We start from the raw sequence: 18328 nt of genomic DNA, 5'->3' as shown, positions 1-18328 counted from the left end.
GTCTTAATCCAAATTACTGGAGAATTTATAAAGAGAAAGCCACAGGAAGACGCCAGAAGCAGGAAGTCAGCAAGAACCCAGAAAAGAAAGGAAAGGACTTGGCCCAAGTAATGGGAAAGCCAGCCCCGGAATGCCACAGTCTTCAGGGAGAAAGCATGGCCTCCCTAATGCCTTGATTTGGGACTTCTGAACCCATGAGCGAATAAATTCCAGTTGTTCAAGCCAACCCATTGTGTGGTCTTTGTGAAAACAGCTCAGGCAAACTCAGACACAGCCATTTCTCCTCATTTCCCTTTCTCCTATAGTTCTTTCAACAATTATTTAGCGAACAACTCAAGTTTTCAGATACAACACTAGCTTCTGGATGATTAGCAGTGAATGAGGCGCTGGTGTTCACAGACATCACAGTGCAGTAGGGAAGACAGATTGATAAATTCCTGTGGTACTCTAAGCTCAAACTGGGTCAATGCTGGCCTGAGCCACGGAAGTACAGGAGGGAGCAGGCAGGAAAGAGAAGCATGCAAGCAGATGAGTGTGGCGTGGGGAAGATGTAAAAAAAGTGTTCTCAATCTCTCAAGTCTTTAAAGGCAATGATAAGACACAGTCAGGCTTCATAGCATTTGATACTGGAAAAACAGATACGAAGATACTACTTCCGAGACCACAGACCTCCACCACTCTGCTTCCTTCTGTGATTTTTCATTCTTCTGCTCCATCTGTGCTAACTTTCTTTTATTTTGCATGTTGCCTTTACTCCTTGTGCTAGTTTAAAGGTGTTGTGTACCCCAGAAAAGCCATGTCTTTTAATCCTGATTCAACATTTTAGGGTTGAAACCTTTGATTAGATTGTTTCCATGGAGATTGACCCACTCATTTGTGAGTGTGAACTTTTGATTAGATTATCTCCACAGAGATGTGACATCCCCAATTGTGGAGGTGACCTTTTAATTAGATGGAGATGTGGCTCTGCCCATTTAAAGTGGATCTTGATTTGTTTACTGGAGTCCTTTAAAAGGGGAAACATTTTGGAGAAACCTCAGAAGTGACAGAGCCAACAGAGACAGACATTTGAAGATGCTGAGTGCCTTCAGAAACAGCAGACACCTAGACATGGACATTTGGAGATGCAAAGCACAGCAGATGTCACCATGTGCCTTCCCATGAGATGCTAAGCAAGCCAGAACCCAGAGTTGTGTCCTGAAGGAGCTAAGTAAGCACAGATGCTTAGAGATGAAACTACTAGCATGAGAAGCTGGAAGCAAGGACCAGCAGACACCAACCACGTCTTCCCATGTGACAGAAATTGACTCTTCTTGAGTCAAGATATCTTTTCTGTGGATGCCTTAGTTGGACACATTTATGGCCTTAGAACTGTAAACTTAATAACTGTATACAGTTAATATTAATTATTAATAACACCCCTCTATGTAACTGCAACTTGCACAAGCTTTGGTCTGCGATGGCCCTGACCCCAGGCCCAACTCCATGTGATTCATCAACTCAAGTATTCATCCTGATGGAGGGTACTGTGGAGTGACTTTCTCAACCTCCATTCTACTCTTCCTTGACTTGGGGAGATTGGAAAGTGACATTTCCCAGACTTACTTGCAATAGATATCTGGATATTTGCATAAAGGTGGATAAGATAAGTAAGCAATTTTTTTCTGCCTTGTTGGGGAGTTTCTCATAGCATACAGATCAGGCAGGTGTGAGATTTTTCAGAGCAGCATTCCTGCATCCCGTCAAAAACTTCCTGGAGAAGGCAGCTATGGGGGAAGCAAGGGTCTGAGGCCTAGGTTCAAATCACATGCTCTTGGACTCTTTGCTGCATTAGGTGGCCTTAAATGTAGGAGCACAGCTGATGAGTCAGCCCTGTGTTATTCCAGGAGTTGTTCCCTAAGGCTTGGAATTTGATCTTTTTGGCCTCCCAATGGTTTTATAAGCACCCAGTTCCCTTGGTTAAATTCCTTTCTGCTTAAAACACCCACATTGAACTCTGATTGATACAACCATCCCTTAACTTAATTCAAAGGCCAAGGATTCACTGGCCTGGCCTGCTGTGGGATCCCTGAGCATGAGGGGCTGGGCTGCCCTGGTTTATTTATTTGTGTTGGTGGTGAATCAGGGCACCTGCAGTGAGGATTGAGAGTCGAAAGAAGGTTGGGTTGCAGAGGCCAGGATTTCTTTTGCCAATCTGTGGTCCCCAGTGGGCTTCGATTGCAGGGTCCACATCAGGAAGGGCCAGGAGACTGGTCTGACATTTGAACCCACATTTAGGAATTTAGACCAAGCCTAAGAACAGCTGGAAGCTGGAGACAGGTTTAAAACAACTGGAAGCCATTTAAGGGCTTAGATTTTTAAAAAAATCACGTTGCTTACAGTACAGAAAAGAGGCTGTAAGGAGCAAGCAGCTGTCACGGACCCTTATAGCTGTCCATGGGAAGAGGTAAGGTGGCCTGGATTTAGAGAGTGGTAGAAATGATGGAGAGAAGGGAATGGATTTGAGATTTTTAGTGAGTATGGTTATCTGGACAAAACTATATTCCCAACATTCACAGCAGAAAATCAAACATTTGTGGAACCTGACTTTATAAAATTGGGGCCCCTATTTTTCTATTTAAAGAATACAAAATTAAACATCAATGTGAATATTTATTTAGACAAATTACAAATGTTAAAAAGCTGAAAAGTCTTACAAATATCACAAAATCCAGTGATTACCCAGCATACTTCTAAAATACTTTTCCGTGATTTTGGTTACATACCCTTTCATCTCCTCTTTTGTGATATTACTTCCTCCCAAGAAAACAAAAAATCCATCTCCCTTCACCACGGCTCCACACCCTCGCACTGGGAGCCAGGAAGCAGGTCCCTGCTGATGACCTCTGGCCCTGCACCCCATCATCACCGAGCCTCGTGGGTGATGATGTACAGCATGTGCCACATGAAATGCACCGTGTGTTATGGGAGAATTCCTGGAAGACCTTCCCATACCAGCTGTATCAGTCAGGGTTCTTCTGAGAAACAGAACCAACAGAACACGTGTGCTTGTGCGTGTTTGTTTTAGGATATTTATAATAAGGAATTGGCTCACACAATTGTAGGGGTTAGCAAGTTTGAAATTCCTAGGGTGGGCTGACATACTGGAAACTCCAGCAGGAGCTGATGTTGAAATCTTGGGTCCAAATCCATAGGGATACCAGAAGGCTGGAAAGTCAGACAAGAGTAGAGGTGGCGGTTTTTAGGCAGAATTTTTGTTCTTTCTGGAAGTCTCTGTTATTTATCCTTGAGGCTCACTCACATTTTTGAGCGTAATCTCCTTTACATAGAATCAATTGATTGTAGAGGCTAATCCCATCTTCATATGATCATAACTTCACAGCAACACCTAAGCTAGCTTTTTGTTTTCTATATTTTTATTGATAAAACAACATACAAACACAAACATTCTTAACATACAAACATTCCATACATGGTGTACAATCAATAGCTCACAATGTCATCACATAATTGTGTATTCATCACCATGATAATTTTTTAGAACATTTGTATCACTCCAGAAAAAGAAATAAAGAAAAAACTCATACATATCATACTCCTTACCCCTCCTTCTCATTGAACACTAGTATTTCCATCTACCCAATTTATTTTAACCTTTGTTCCCCCTATTATTTGTTTATTTTTTATCCATACTTTTTACTCATCTGTCCATACTCTAGATAAAGGGAGCACCAGACACAAGATTTTCACAATCACTCAGTCACACTGTAAAAGCTATATCATTATACAATCATCTTTAAGAAACAAGGCTACTGGAACACACCTCTACAGTTTCAGGTACTTCCCTCTAGTCACTCAACTACACCATAAACTGGAAAGGGATATCTATATAACGTGTAAGAATAACTTCAGGCTAACCTCTCAACTGTGTTTGAAATCTCTCAGCCACTAACACTTTATTTTTTTTCCTCATTTTTCTCTTCCCCCTTTCGGTCAAGAAGGTTTTCTCAATTCCTTGATGCCAAGACCCAGCTCATCCCAGGATTTCTATCCCATGTTCTGGGAGTCATGTCCCAAGTGTGGGGGGGGAGGGCAGTGGGTTCACTTGCCATGTTGGCTTGTAGAGACAGGCCACATCTGAGCAACAAAAGACATTCTCTGATGGGGTGACTCTTAGGCATAATTTTAAGTAGGCTTAGCCTATCCTTTGCAGGAATAAGTTTCATAGGGGCAAACCCCAAGATTGAGGGCTCAGCCTATTGATCTGGTTGTTCCTACTGCTTGCGAGAAATTATCAGAAATTCTCCAAATGGGGAAGTCCAATCTTTTCTCCTTTCTCCTCATTTCCCCATGGGGACTTTCCTAGGCCAGTTTTGGCCAAACTGGGTACCATAGCCTAGCCAAGTTGATACAGGGCACCTAGCAAGAGCTTAACTAAATACCCTATTGCCTGAGAGCCACATAAATGAAATCAAAACCAAGTATTTTTCTAACTTAACTGCCCCTCCACCAGATCCCGAATATCCCAGAGCCACTCCTATGTCACCTGACTCAAGAAGTATGGCGGGAGAGATGCTAGTGTCAAAGAGCAAAGAGTCAGAAGTCTTAACTGACTGCAGTTCAAAAAACTTAATTTGCAAATCTTACAAAAACACCTGAATGTGTTGCTGGGCCCATCCCAGCTTCTACCTATGTGGGCATAAATTCACTGCCTTGTTCAGAGACATGACCAGGTCAAAATGCCATATTGTATAGCATCTTCTTAAGACCAAAAAGGACTGAAAGTGAATGAAGCCAAAAACAAAGTCAGAGAAGGATAAGGCTGAGAAAATTAGGATAGAGGAGAGTCATAGCCTTAGACCATTTGCTTCATCATCTCCACTCTACCACCTGCCAGCTGTGTGACTTTCTAGGTAAATTACTCAGCAGCCTCCATTTTCCCTTAAAATTGATACCTGCTTCACAAGTTTTTCTTTTCTTTTTTTTTTCCCAGAAGAATCATTTGAGTCAATGTCCTTAATGCAAAATTTCTGGCACACAATAAGTGTGTGCCATAAATTTTAGTTTTTACTCCTAAAACGATCCCAATTTCCTCAAAGTTTCTCAATAAATCAATCTGCTAAATACATAACTCAAGGTAAAATGTCATCACTCTGTAAGTCCTTTAATGTAAACATTTTCACAAATCAGAAAAAAAAAGTTCTTCTTCTTATGATGTATTCTGATTTTGTTTCAGATTGTGTGGATCATTTGAGCTGGTCTTTCTCAATGGGCAGTACCTGCTCCCACTGGCAGAGACACAACTCCGCAGAAGATTTAGAGTTGGTCCCGCTCTTAAAGACCATTCCGCATAAATAAATTGGATTACTTTGCTACAATCCCAGGGAATTCAAAGTCTAAAGAATCCCCGCATTCCGAGTTTGTCTGTTCTTGGTTTCAGGCCTTCACTTGTCCCGTGAACCTTGGGAAGAGAGAGAGAGAAACATGTAAATATTCACCTAGACCCAAATCAGAAGGAAACAATAAAGTCGTTCTTTCCTTTGTTTAGGCTGGTAAGTGCGGCCACTCTGGGAATAACAATCTCAGTGGCAAATGGACATGCTTCTCCTCCAGGTTTGCCTTTGCATAAATTGTCCCTCTTTTCTACAAGATTAACTAATACCATCGGTGATTTGGGGCCTCCACTCCCAGCTTGCTCTGAACTCTGCCTGCTTCTTTTCTCGGCCTCCCTTCAAAGGTGCGAGAACAAGAGCCACCCCTCGCCAGTGGCAGAACCCGGAGTGCGAGCCGCGGGCCCGGGAGCCGGTTTAACCCCTTGCTTCCCACGCGCCATCCCCAGGCGCAAACCCCGTCCTTCCGAGGCAAGGCCCTCCCCCGGCCTGTGATAGGCTGCTGGGAATAGCAACGGCCTGTGTCACCGCAAAGGGCAAAGCCTTCGGAAATAGAAACAAAGTTGGTCACAAATCACATTGGCTTTGCCCGAAGTTTTCCCCTCACTCTTCACGAACATGCTACCATGGGGAGAGTGAGCGCTCCCGTCCCCGGGGGGGCGTCGGGGTGGTCGGGTGCGGAGGGAGAGGCTGCGACTCGTCGGTGACCATGGTACCTGTTGAAAACACCGAGGGCCCCGACCTGCTGAACCCCAGGGGCAGAGTCGCCGAGACGCAGCGCAGCGGCCGGCATCCTCCCGGCGCCGCCAGAGGTAAAGGGGGGCCGCCGGCCCGGGGTCTGCGAGTGGGCTCGGGGCTCCCCAACCCGCTGCCCCCGCCGCCCCCCACCCCCACCCCGGCCCGGGGTGCGTGTGCGTGTGCGCGCGCGCGTGTGAATGTATGTGCGTTTGCATGTGTGTGCACGTGTGTGCGCGCGGGGCGCGTGGAGAGAAAGGGTCTGCTGGGAAGTGGGGAGCTGCATGTGTGATGATTGATGAAGCCTCGTTTCGGCTTTCTGGGTTGAGGAAATGTGAGTTACACACGCAGCGCTGTTGTGACAACTCCCATCGATGGTGTTTACATCGCACAATGTAGAAGAAACCTTTTTCATTTGCAGGAGGTTGACTAGCAAGATTGTCACTTGCACAGCCGCAGGCACGCTGTTCCATTTATTGTCACATGCTAATAAGCGGACTTTTTAACCACCATTTTAAAATTCAGCGTTGTAAGTAGGCCACATGAAATTGTGAATTAGGTAGTTCATGGTTTAGGGGATAATCAATGATTCCAACTTCCCTTTGAAATTCCCAGCCTCTGTTTGAGATGGATTTGATCGCTATTCAGAACCTGAATTCTGGCTTCACTTGCTCCTGCTTTCCTTAAAACTGGTCTTCTGAGTGGAGGATGGCTTAAAGCTTTTTCCTTCCAGGGGTGAAATTTGAAAAGCTTCTAATGTATTCCAATTACCTTCTTTAAAACAAATGCTTTTCTTCCCTTCCACATGTACAATTCTCACTAACACTTTCTGCTGCTTCTCATTCATTTAGCTTGTTACAGAGGAATAGGGAGTAACTGCAACATTAAATGACATTGAACACAAGTAAATCTCTGCTTTCTGCTTCTTCCCCATCCCTGTTCCCTCTAGTCGTATAATACATTCCTAAGCCATTTACTGAAATTTCATGAACAATCCAAAACACTAAATAAGACAAGAAGCATTTACTCTTTGCCTTGGAATGGGGTGTGCATACTTAAATGTTTGCACTATGGGTTTGCCTGCTTTGGAATTATATCCACGACCCCACTCAGCCTTTCTGCTCTTTACCATTTCAGGTCAAGAATGAGTTTCTGGGGTCATCTCTCAGTATGACCTGGCCCTAAGCAGGGCCGCCCCTTTCCCTAAGTGTGCTGGTCCCCTGCCTGGCTCCTAAATTCCCTAAGGGCCAGGTAAAGGAAATATGTATTCTGGGCTAAAAGGAAAGAGTTGCAAAGTTCTTTTTCCCAAATTCCTGAGACAATGGCTTGCTGAGCTGGGATGGCAAGAAAAGCGTCAGTGATGAAGCCACAAAGAAAACAGCAAGAAGCTGGTTCAGAAGAGGCCTCTGCAGTAATAGTTAAAAATTGGTTATTTCATTTTGATATGGTTTTGGAAATACCATGCACTCCGGTAGCTTCTACTGTACAAGTTCACAATTATCCCAAAGGAAGGTAACATGGAATTCATGTTTGCAAAAGTTGAATGCAAGCATGAAATTCAATTTAAAGTGCAACTATATATGTTGTTGTAAAGAAGTGGTAGGTGTGTTTATTCATAAGCAATTAATAAAAAATTATCTTCTATATAATTTTTTTGAATTTAGTTTTTATTATATGGAAAGGGAAGCTGATTTCCCTAAAATCTCAAATGAATACAGCTTTGATTTGTGCTATATCTAGTTTGTATTTAGCTGAATGCAAACCTTCTACTACTTTTGTAAATTTCCTTAAATTGTCGTAAGCTTCTCTGGGTACCAAAGGCAATTATATATATAATGAATACAGAGTGCAGACTGAGTGGTTTTGACAAGCTATTTAACCTTTCCACTCCTTAATACTAGAACTGTATTTTAGCCTGTTTTATGAAGACCGTGAGTTTAATGAAATAATATTTGTGCAGTACTCCTTTGGATTTCTTTAAGCTTTCAACTTCCATAGTTTCTTTCACCCAAGAAACTCAGAACATTTAAAATATGCTCAATATTTAGCATAATATTCCTGCATTTGAAGGTAGAAAGTTTTTCTATATTCCTAGATGAAAAAACTCAAGCACAAGGAGGAGTGAGTGATACAACCCAGCACAAGGTAATTTAATCATCTGAGATACTGAAAAACAAAACAAAACACCCTAAGCTCTGCCATTGAATTCCCTTTATGGCTAAGGTGGCACAATGACCAATTTTGGCAGGTCTCCTCAACCACCCTTTCAAACTGAAAAAGTGCTCTGTTCTGTGGACCAGAAGCTAATGAACTGAAATTCATTTTCAAGAAGCTATGACTCAAAGTGGATGTATTGTTCGTAAAATGTTCAGGTTTGTGGACATGTTAACAATTGACCTTGTAAGATGGAGTAGAGCTTACTTTGAAACGCTGGTGTCTATAACCAACAACAGGTATATAGATAGGTGAGGTGCAAAAGCGTAGACTTCTGGAGCTTCTCAAGCAGAGAAGCGTGAGCACAGAAGATGCAAGGTTGGCCAAGGCCACCCCGCCATTGGTGCAGAAGGCCCCTGGTGGCCTCTGGCCTGGTCAACCTGTTGCCTTCCCGTTTACCTGCCCTTTCTGCAGGACACAGCAGTGGGCCAGGGGACGCTTCCTTCTAGTCTCTCTTTACTCCCACTGCTCTTTCCTTTCCATTTTGGTCAGAAAACAAGGACAGTGTTTACCGCGTGGGGGCGAGTCCTCAGCCTTGCAGACACAGGTGTTCCCGGGGGCCCACAACTCCAAGAACTGGAGCCACTGCCCCATTGGAAAGGGCTGACTCCATCCCCCTGAATGCAGCCTTTCTGGAATTTAGGGAGTACGTGCTTTTGCTAAGCAGATGCTACCCCAAGGCAATTGTTCCCCAAACCTTGTTAAGGCTGCTAGTGGAGCTGAATTGATGGTTCGGGTCCTCTCCCAGCTTCTAGTTGTTGAAGCAGTTATTTATTCATAGCATATGAACAAAAACTGATGCAATTTTTAATTTAAGCAGAGGCGGGGTTCCCAAGTTCAATTTTTTCCTCGTGAACAGTTTTCTCCAGATGGGTGGGTGATTAAAAAAGTCAATGAAATGAAAGCCATTTGAAGGACACCCAGTGATGGTGGTGGGAAAAGAGGAAAGTTGGACTCATCTTCTTCTTTGACCAAATAGCAAATGGGGATGATTTCTCAACCTGTCTTTCCTCACAGAGTTCTCAGTCTCAGTTGAAGGCACAGGGCTCAAAATCCCACAAAATACTTCCCAGCTGAAACACTGAGTCAAACATATTACCTTCATTGTAAATAATACATTTCTATGGGTTTGCTTTTATTTTGTTGTTCATTGGTATCCTTTTGTCTCCTATGTCATATTTTACTCTATGCATTTACTAAATGACTGCCTCAGCAAACTACACATTTTTTTCCATACAATTTAAGTCAAAGCAATCTATAAGACTATAATAATTTATAAGATCATTCTAATCTTAGGAGCTTCCATTATTGCTGAACAATGACTCAATTTACACTGTTCTCCCAACGTGTCAGAGAGAAAATGCAGTCATTCGCTTGACTTACAGGAGTAGTTTTTTCCTTAAGTGAGGACTTTAACTTTAAACTATTAGAGTTTGCTTCCATTGGAAGTAATTATTTCTCAGAAACTCTCATGACTCACATCTGTCTGGGATTGTTGGGCTCTCAGGCTGTTAGCTGTGTCCCTATTTTATGCAAAATGTTTCACTCCTTCCTTCACCTGACTTTACCTCTGGTTGGACTTGGAGCTATGGGCTCATTTAGAAGCCTGCCTGGAACCAGCTCTGCTTCAGATGCACAAGCCATAGTTAGATTCAACTCCTATAGTGGGTGAGAGAGTATCCCAAAGAAGTGAAATGTTTCTTTGGCGCTGGCAAACTAAACTGTAGAAATTCCAAGGCAGAAATCATGGGAAGGATTTTTTCATTATGCAAGCCCACTTATGGAGGTACTGCCAATTTTGAAAACAAAGGAATTCAGAAATTCATGAAAAGGCACCATTGTTATGCTGGAATCAGATCCCATCGTAGTCCCTTGCCATCAGTAAAAGCAACTGTTTGAAAGTTCCACCTCCAGAGGATGGAGATTTGACCCCATAGGTTCAGATTAAACAAACCTTTGTTGAATGGTGACAGTGGATCATGTGCTTCTACTACTTTAGTCCCTTCTGATCTTTACAACCCATTGAGGCACTATTGTCCCCAGTGCACAGGAGAGGAAACTGAGGCTAGGAGAATGACAGCTAGCATTTACCAAGCACTCTTGGCATTCTTCTATCCTATTCATTCTCACAGCCCCGACTCTATGAATGAAGTAGTATCTTTATTCTATGAATGTGGACACAGAGGATCAGAAGGATTAAGAGATGTATCAAAGCTACTTGCTGGTAAGTGGTAGAACCAGGATTCAAATCCAGGTCGCTTTGACTCCAGACTAACTTTTGCCATTACACTGGAGAGAAGCAAAGTTACTTGCTAACAGGTGGCAGCGCAGTACTCAAACCTCTGTCTATAAATCCAGTCCAGGGTTTTGCTTGCTTGGCCTGTCATACCATCCAGCGCCAATATTGCCACTTCCTATGTGTCTGTGCTGTAAACTTGGGTACCCAGTTCACTTACTTGAGAACTTTCTTGCATTCTATTTCAGCTAGTGTTCTAATTTTTCATGTAATGTGTCTTTTCCTATAAGATATAAATTCCTGGATAAAATATATATTCTGGTACCTATCAGAGCTCTGAGCAGAATGGAAATGCTCGGAAGGTACTGGGTAGCTTACAGCAGGTAGGAATGATGCCTGGCCCTCTGTCTTTCCAGCCTGTATATCAGAGATCATACACATGGGGCATGAGTACCACCATCCTGTGCCATCAAATCCAGATGTGACCTAGGCACCATCTCAGCACAGTGCCCACAATACGCCCTCCAGATGAGCATTGTCTGCTGTCTCTGCCCCAGAGAGTGCTGGCACATGGCACGGGCCTCATGGTGAAATGAATGAATGACTGAAAAAGTTTGTTGAGTAGGATTAAAAGCATTTTAGTCTGGCAAATAGTTATCGAGTGCCTACAGTGTGAGAAGCACTGAACTGGTTGCCTCAGGGTTAAAAAAAAAAAAAAAAACTAAGACATTATCCCTGTCAATAGACTTTTCCAACCTATCAGAAAGATAAGAAGACAATTGTTCAGCAAATAGTGAGTGTCTACTAGGAATCAGATGTGATGCTAGGCCCTGGGGTCCAATGGTAAATAAAAGAATTGCATGCAAACCAGATGCTTTTTGAAAGTTGGGGGAATCAGGCAAGGCATCAGGAAACCTATACTAGGGGAGAGGGACGTGTACATAATACTATAGTGATGTACAGCAGGCAACTCACCCAGTTTTTTGTTTGTTAGTTTGTTTTTGTTTTGTTTTAATTAAAAAAAATTTTTTTAATCATAACAACATACAAACACGAACGTTCTTACCATATGATCATTCCATTTTTGGTATATAATCAGTAACTCACAATGCCATCACATAGTTGTATATTCATCACCATGATCATTTGTTAGAACATTTGCATCTATTCAGAAAAAGAAATAAACAGAGAAAAAAATAAAACTCATCCCCTTACCTCTCCCTCCCATTGATTGCTAGCATTTCATCTACCCAATATATTTTAGCTTTTGTTTCCCCTATTTTTTCTATACCCCTTATCACTCCCTTCAATTGATCACTAGCATTTCAATCTAATAAATTTATTTTAACATTTGTTCCCCTATTATTTATCTATTTTTAGTCCATATGTTTTGCTCATTTGTCCATACTGTAGATAAAAGGCGCATCAGACGCAAGGATTTCACAATCACACAGTCACATTGCGAAAGCTGTATCATTATACAATCATTTTCAAGAAACATGGCTACTGGAACACAGCTCCACATTTTTAGGCAGCTCCCTCCAGCCTCTCCATTATACCTTAACTAAAAAGGTGATATCTGTATAATGCGTAAGAGTAACCTCCAGGATAACCTCTCGACTCTGTTTGGAATCTCTCAGCCAATGACAATTTATTTCGTCTCATTTCTCTTGTCCCCTTTTTGGTCAAGAAGCTTTTCTCAATCCCTTAATGCTGAGTCCTAGCTCATTCTAGGATTTCTGTCCCACGTTGCCAGAAAGTTTACACCCCTTCACCCAGTTTTTGAAGGGCTCCACAAGACAGTAAGGCTAAGCTGAGTCAAGTTGGTATTTGGCTACTGCAGATATTCAGTGTGATGGAAACAGAGTTCCAGGTGGGGGAGGGGATAACAAAGGTAAGCAGAGACCACTTCAGGAAACCCTTGTGGCTTAGTTTCCCGGGGCTGCTGAAACAAAGTACCGCAAACTGGGTAACCACAGAAATTTATTCTCTTACAATTCTGGAAGGAGGTAGAAGTCCCAAAACCAAGATTTCAGCAGGGCCAAGATCTTTCTGCCAGTTCTAGAAGAGGACCCTTCCTTGCCTCTTACAGTTTCCAGCAATCCTTGGTGTTCCTTGAATTGCAGATGCCTCGCCCCAATCTCTGCCTCCATGTTCACATGGCCTTCTTTCCTGTGTCCGTCTGGTTCTGTGTCCAGTTTTCCCTCTTCTTTTAAGGGCACCATTCATGTTGGCTTAGGGCCCACGCTAATCCAGTTTGTTCTCATCTTAAATAATCACGTCCTCAAAGATCCTCTTTCCAAATAAGGTCACATTCACAGGAGTGGAGATTAAGATGTGAACTTGTCTCTTTGGGGGACAAAATCCAACCTACAACACCTTGTGAGCTAAGTACCAGGAGAGGGGAATTCTTGGGAAGGACAGTTTAGAGAAAGCAGGAAAGAGTTTCTGGAAGTGATAGTGCTGGCAGAATTAGGAAATCTTGGAAAGCCCCACCTGCCTGTTTCCAAATCCTCCAGCTTTATGGGGGTCATCATTCTTTTCATATTTAAATAACAATAGTGTGAAGTCCAGCATGCTTCCTAGCTTTCCACGCCTCCTCCCACCATCACAAACACACACGCGCGCGCACACACACACAGCAGTATTCCTCAGGAATCTTATAGTTGTTCTAATCATTGCTTGCATTAACTTCCTATTTCCTTGGATTCTTGCCCTTCACTTCCTGCAGCTGAGCTTTTCTCTTATCCCTGCTTCAGTTCATATTTGGGGTCCAGGCCCTTTTCCTTGACATTCTAAAATCCCATGCACACAGGCTCTTTGCATATTTTCACTGATCAGTTAAAGAGGGACCTAGGGCAACTGATTGGGAAGTAAGCCCATTCTTAAAAGTCTTGTGTCAAATCCATCACCAGGAATTTCTTGTAAAGTGACTTTTCCAGTATGTATAGGCCTCTTGTCCTATCGCTGTCTTGGAAACTCTGGCCACCCCCATCCTCCAGAACTTGACAATGTGTTCTGACATTTCTGGGCTCTCTTAGTGGTTCTTTCTTAACACGCATATATGCCCAAATTCTCCCTTTATCTTACGTAAAACATCTCAGCCTTTTCCCTGCCATGCTCCTCTCCTTCTCCCTTCTGGAGTCCACCATTGTCAACGTGCCCTGCAGGATTCTCCTCCAACATCCACGTGGCCATTCGGGTGTTTATTTTAGTAAATTAAGTGCTCTTCCACAGCAGACTCCCATCTACAGACTTTCAGTATTATTTGTTTTCTTCCCATTTCATTACCGTAAATAAAGCACCAGGGGGGATTCTTACCAGTTTTGAGTACACAAACTCTTTTTTAAATAGACAAACAACTTCATACCTTCTCATACTAGTATTTGTGGTTTTATATTCATTGATTAGAAAACATAAAATGACAGAAAACTACTATGCATTCACTAGCACTTTGAATTCTTTTTAATCTCTTTAAACACGTTTGAAATCTTGAAGTACAAATGCATATGCTACTATTTTTCCCGACATTAAATAATCACTGGTGGAATCCCTTAGAAAGACTCTGTTGATCTTCTAATGTCTGCAGCCCACCGCATCTCAGGCATGCTAGGACTCCCCATCGTGGAGGTATCAGAGGTCTCTAGGTAGGAAAGCAGCTGGTTGTCCTTCAGATCCAGCCCACCCCCCACTCTCTTTGAAAACTCTTATAAACTCATGGAAAGAGATGGAAAATTACAATAGCACCAAAAGCTGCAGATATTCATCAATGAGTTAGGATTTAACCTTAAATAAAATGCTGATGTGGACCTCATTTATAAGACAGGACAGTCGAGTGTGAGAGTTCCTCAGATTCCCACTGCACATCCCCACTGGAGAGGAGGACGTTCACCAGCCAGGGAAAGGGAGCACATCTCCATGGAGCCCTGGAGCTGCTCTCCCAGTGGGTCAGACAGTCCTGCTCAGTTCTTCCCACCCCTTGGGAACATTACTCCTCTGTATCTCCAGGGGCTACAATGTCCAGGATTCCAGCAACTCTGGGCTGGATGGGAAAGACAGTGGCTCATTGCATTTTGGAATCTGAAATCAGTGTTCAGAAGGAATAAAGCCTAGGTGAGCCGCTGGAGTGGTGTGGTTTTAGATGTTGTAGTTTTGCGTGTGCTGTTTCTGACCAGCAAAGAACAACAGACTGCCTTAAATTATCCAGGAAAATAAAATTATCCAGGAATGATATTCCTTCTGCAGAGGCAGGGGACCAAAATGTGGAAGCAGGAAAATCCTTTCTCAATCCATTGGAACCATACCAGAAAAATAACTTTCAGACACCAGAAATTTGGCTAGTTGCTATGCACATCAATTGCTTCTCCAGTTAAGGCCCAAGAGGAGTTTCCAAGTGCAACCAGGAAGCTAGAATTAGGGTGTCAGTTATTTTCTACTCAAAAGCTGCTCCAGCTCCTTTCTGAGCTTCTGCCTTTCCTTACCAGGGTAACTAAAGATTCAATCTCTCTTGCAGTTATGTTTGCCCACATGACCTAGTGGTTCTGGTCAATGAGACCTTAGAGTAAGTCTTCCAGGTTGCTTCTGCACAGGAAAAGGCACACAAGGGTACACCCTTGCCCTGAGCTGTCTTCTACTCTCCTGCTTTTACATTTGCTTGTGAAAAGGCCCCAGGAGTGGGCAGGAATGGAAGGATGGGCGATCCCTGACCAAACCCAACTTGCTCTTCATGTTCCTTTAAGCCCCTGTTATTCAAGTCTTGGGTTTCTTGCAGTCAAAAATAACATAATTGACTTGGGAGTAGGCCTAAAGGGAATGCAGAAAATCTGGTTACTGGCAAATTTATTTCAAATACAAAGGAAAAAGATGCATTCTCTAAAATTTCTTCTTGTGGGAAACATAAATAAATTTTGGAAAGCATCTGATTTCTGCTCTCAATATAATTTTTTTTTTAAACTCTGAAAACAGATGTAGGAAAAAAACATCTGATGACAGAAGTAAACTGAGGTGAAGATGGAGCCGGCTGAGGACAGAGATGCAAACAGACTCTTTCAGACATATAAAGAGGATGAGAGACTACAGGGGCATATTTACTACCTGAAGTCTGTGATGTGGAGGATAAACCCGAGAAGCTATTCTAGAATGCACATAAACAGGACAAGAAGGTAGAGATTAGAGAGGAAATTAATATATATGTAACTGCGATGGTTAATTTTCTGAGTCAGCTTAGCTAGGCTTTGGCGTCCAGTTGTTTTGCCAGACATTGGCTTAGATGTTAATGTGTAGGCATTTCATAGATGAGATTCGCATCTACCCTCAGTTGATTTAAGTAAAGGAGATCACCTTGGACAATGCGAGTGGGCCTTATCCCATCACTTGAAGGTCTGCAGAGTGAAGAACTGAGGTTTTCAGAGGCAGAAAAAATTTATGTCAAGACTACAGCATCAGCTCCTACTGACACTCCAGCCTGCTGGTCTCCCCTTTGGATTTTATATATAAAATAAAATACACACACACATACACACAAACACACACATCCTGTTAGTTCTGTTTCTCTGGAAAACACTGGCTGATACAATAACAAATAGATTATTATTCCTAAAAATTAGAACAAAAAGTATAAAAAAAATACTAGAAGACAATTTTTCTGATCTGAGGAACTCAACGAATTGCAGAAAAATTTAGAAGAAACACCCAGATTTATCCTACTGTTAGTTTTGAGAGGAAGAAGGAAGGGAAGGAGGGAGGGAGGGAGAGAATGCAAAGTCATTCATGTGACCAGGAAGAAAATGATAGCTAACAACAACAAAGCAAAACTCATGGATGTGTTGATAAGTAATGGCACCCAACCCCTTTATAATACTATAGCCAATAGAATTTAGAGCACATTAGATTCAGTAATTTCTGTGAAAGTTCTAGTAAATATCAGTTCTAGGATTAGAAAAAAAAGACAAAAAAAAAAAAAAAAAAAAAGCAAAGCTCCTGTCTTTTTTTTCCCTAGAAACCCCAAACATGCAGGTATTGAGGAGGCCAAGTTTTCTGTTGGCTGAGTTTCACTGAATGATAAAGAGGGAAACCCTTCACCATGCTTTCCAATGCTTGTTTTCTGAATTTCTGTATGAGGCAAGTTTCTGGTTAAACCAGGGCATCTCCTTAATGCAACATCCAGTAGCCTCTACTGAGCACCAGCTTTGTCCTTTGTAGGCTCCCGAGGGACTTCCAATCCACGGTAGGAGACAGATGACCAAATAGAATCCAGTAGATTGTAAAGCCGTGGAGGCAAGAGAGAAAAAAGAGAGTAATACTAACTGAGGAAGGGGGCTTGGGAAAGCTTTGTAGAAGAGCTTTTTGATAGTTGAGTTGGACCTTAAAAGAGCCAAGAGTCAACTGAAGTTCTCCCTCCTCCGTGAAGACCCCCTTCAGAGCAATATCCAGGGCCACGTTTGATGGAACAACTGGACACCATAACCTAGCCAAGGTGACTCAGAAAATCACCCATTACGGTTAAACATATTAACTTCTCTCTCATGTCTAGCTTCCTGTCTTTTTAATTTGCAATATGGAACAGTTTTTACTATTTGTTCTACACCTCGCAGCCCAGCATTCCCCTGCCCTGGCATATTCTTCTGTGAAGGAAAGGGAAGGATACAGTGGTCAGGGGTAGAGTGTGAAGAGAAGTTCATATCTGGGAAAGTGCTCAGGTTTTTCTGCAAACAAGTGGTGCAGCTAGGCTGGATAACAGGGCACTGGAGAGTTCTATGGAAGATGAACTAGAGAACAATTCCATGCATAGGGCTGATGCTTAATAAATTCTTAATATGCAAGTGACAATGAAGCATTCTGTAATCCTTGCAATGCTGCTATAATAACTAGCTAATGAGATTGCTGAAAAGCTTTATAGAAATGCTAATAGGTGCCGAGTCAACTGCTAAGCATTTATTTGAATATAAAGTCCCACAGACTAACCACTACATACCACTGTGTATTAACCCAAGTCAGCTGATACAACTGTGGGGAGGAGAGGACCTGGGGACACTGTTTTCTGGAGTGCTGTTTCCTTTCATTTGTTTATTGATTCATTCAGCAGACATTTATGGAGTATTTACCTTGTGCCAGACAAAGACTAGAGCTGAGGATACAGAGTAAAGCAGGGTCCTCGCCTTCAAGGAACTTTCAGGCTATGGGAAGGACAAACAAGTAGATGAGTGAGGGCCTCCGTGTGTGAGACGTGCTCTGCAGACACCTTCTGTGCACAGTGCAGGGTGGCACAGAGGGCCTGGTGGGGCAGCAGGATAGGGCAGAGCAGGGCAATGATGGGGACACAAGGGGGGTCTTCCTTCCAGTGTGACTCAGGTTGACATTTAAGGAGAAGGAGCAAAGAAACAGCAGCTAGACCTGCAAGCCATTTGGGAACTGCAAGTTTTCTCAAGCTAAATATGCCGTGATGTTGGTGGTGGGGGGAGGGTGTCTCTTAAATTGTGAAGTTGCTACAGTCGATCAAACTGCATGATGACTGTGCTGACTGCAACCGGGGCCTCTGGGCACATGCTCTGCAGGGTGGCATATCCCTCGAAAAGCAAAACTTATATGTTATGTAAATGCAACATTATAGGCATATGGGGAAGAAAAGAAAGAAGAAAACTGCAGAAACATATATTATGAAAAATCAAATGTTTCGTGTCCCGTGCCAGTTGTGGTCTCATCTGAATCAGGGTGAGCCGCAGACAACGCAGCTATGGTGGCAACTTCCTGCCCT

The 18328-nt window shown here is 42.7% G+C and overlaps 1 protein-coding gene and 1 long non-coding RNA gene across 2 annotated transcripts in view; one reads left to right on the top strand and one right to left on the bottom strand.

Annotated features, from left to right (window-relative positions):
* Nucleotides 1-5148: 5148 nt before the first annotated feature.
* On the bottom strand, nt 5149-6276 carry LOC143669334 (uncharacterized). The gene is made up of 2 exons (XR_013168862.1): nt 6107-6276; nt 5149-5461 (listed from the first exon to the last, which is right to left on the bottom strand). It is a non-coding gene; the product is annotated as an uncharacterized LOC143669334 (long non-coding RNA).
* Nucleotides 5852-18328, top strand: part of SLC2A12 (solute carrier family 2 member 12) — a 60377-nt gene continuing 47900 nt past the window's right edge. Inside the window, exon 1 of the mRNA XM_077144049.1 lies at nt 5852-6202. Coding sequence (XP_077000164.1) covers nt 6100-6202 — 103 coding nt within the window. The 5' untranslated portion in view covers nt 5852-6099. The remainder of the gene's footprint in view (nt 6203-18328) is intronic.

This window comes from Tamandua tetradactyla, chromosome 25 (genome assembly GCF_023851605.1).
Source record: "Tamandua tetradactyla isolate mTamTet1 chromosome 25, mTamTet1.pri, whole genome shotgun sequence".
Taxonomy (NCBI): domain Eukaryota; kingdom Metazoa; phylum Chordata; class Mammalia; order Pilosa; family Myrmecophagidae; genus Tamandua; species Tamandua tetradactyla.
Note: the sequence above shows the minus strand (reverse complement) of the source record. Positions and strands in the feature narration are given on the sequence as shown.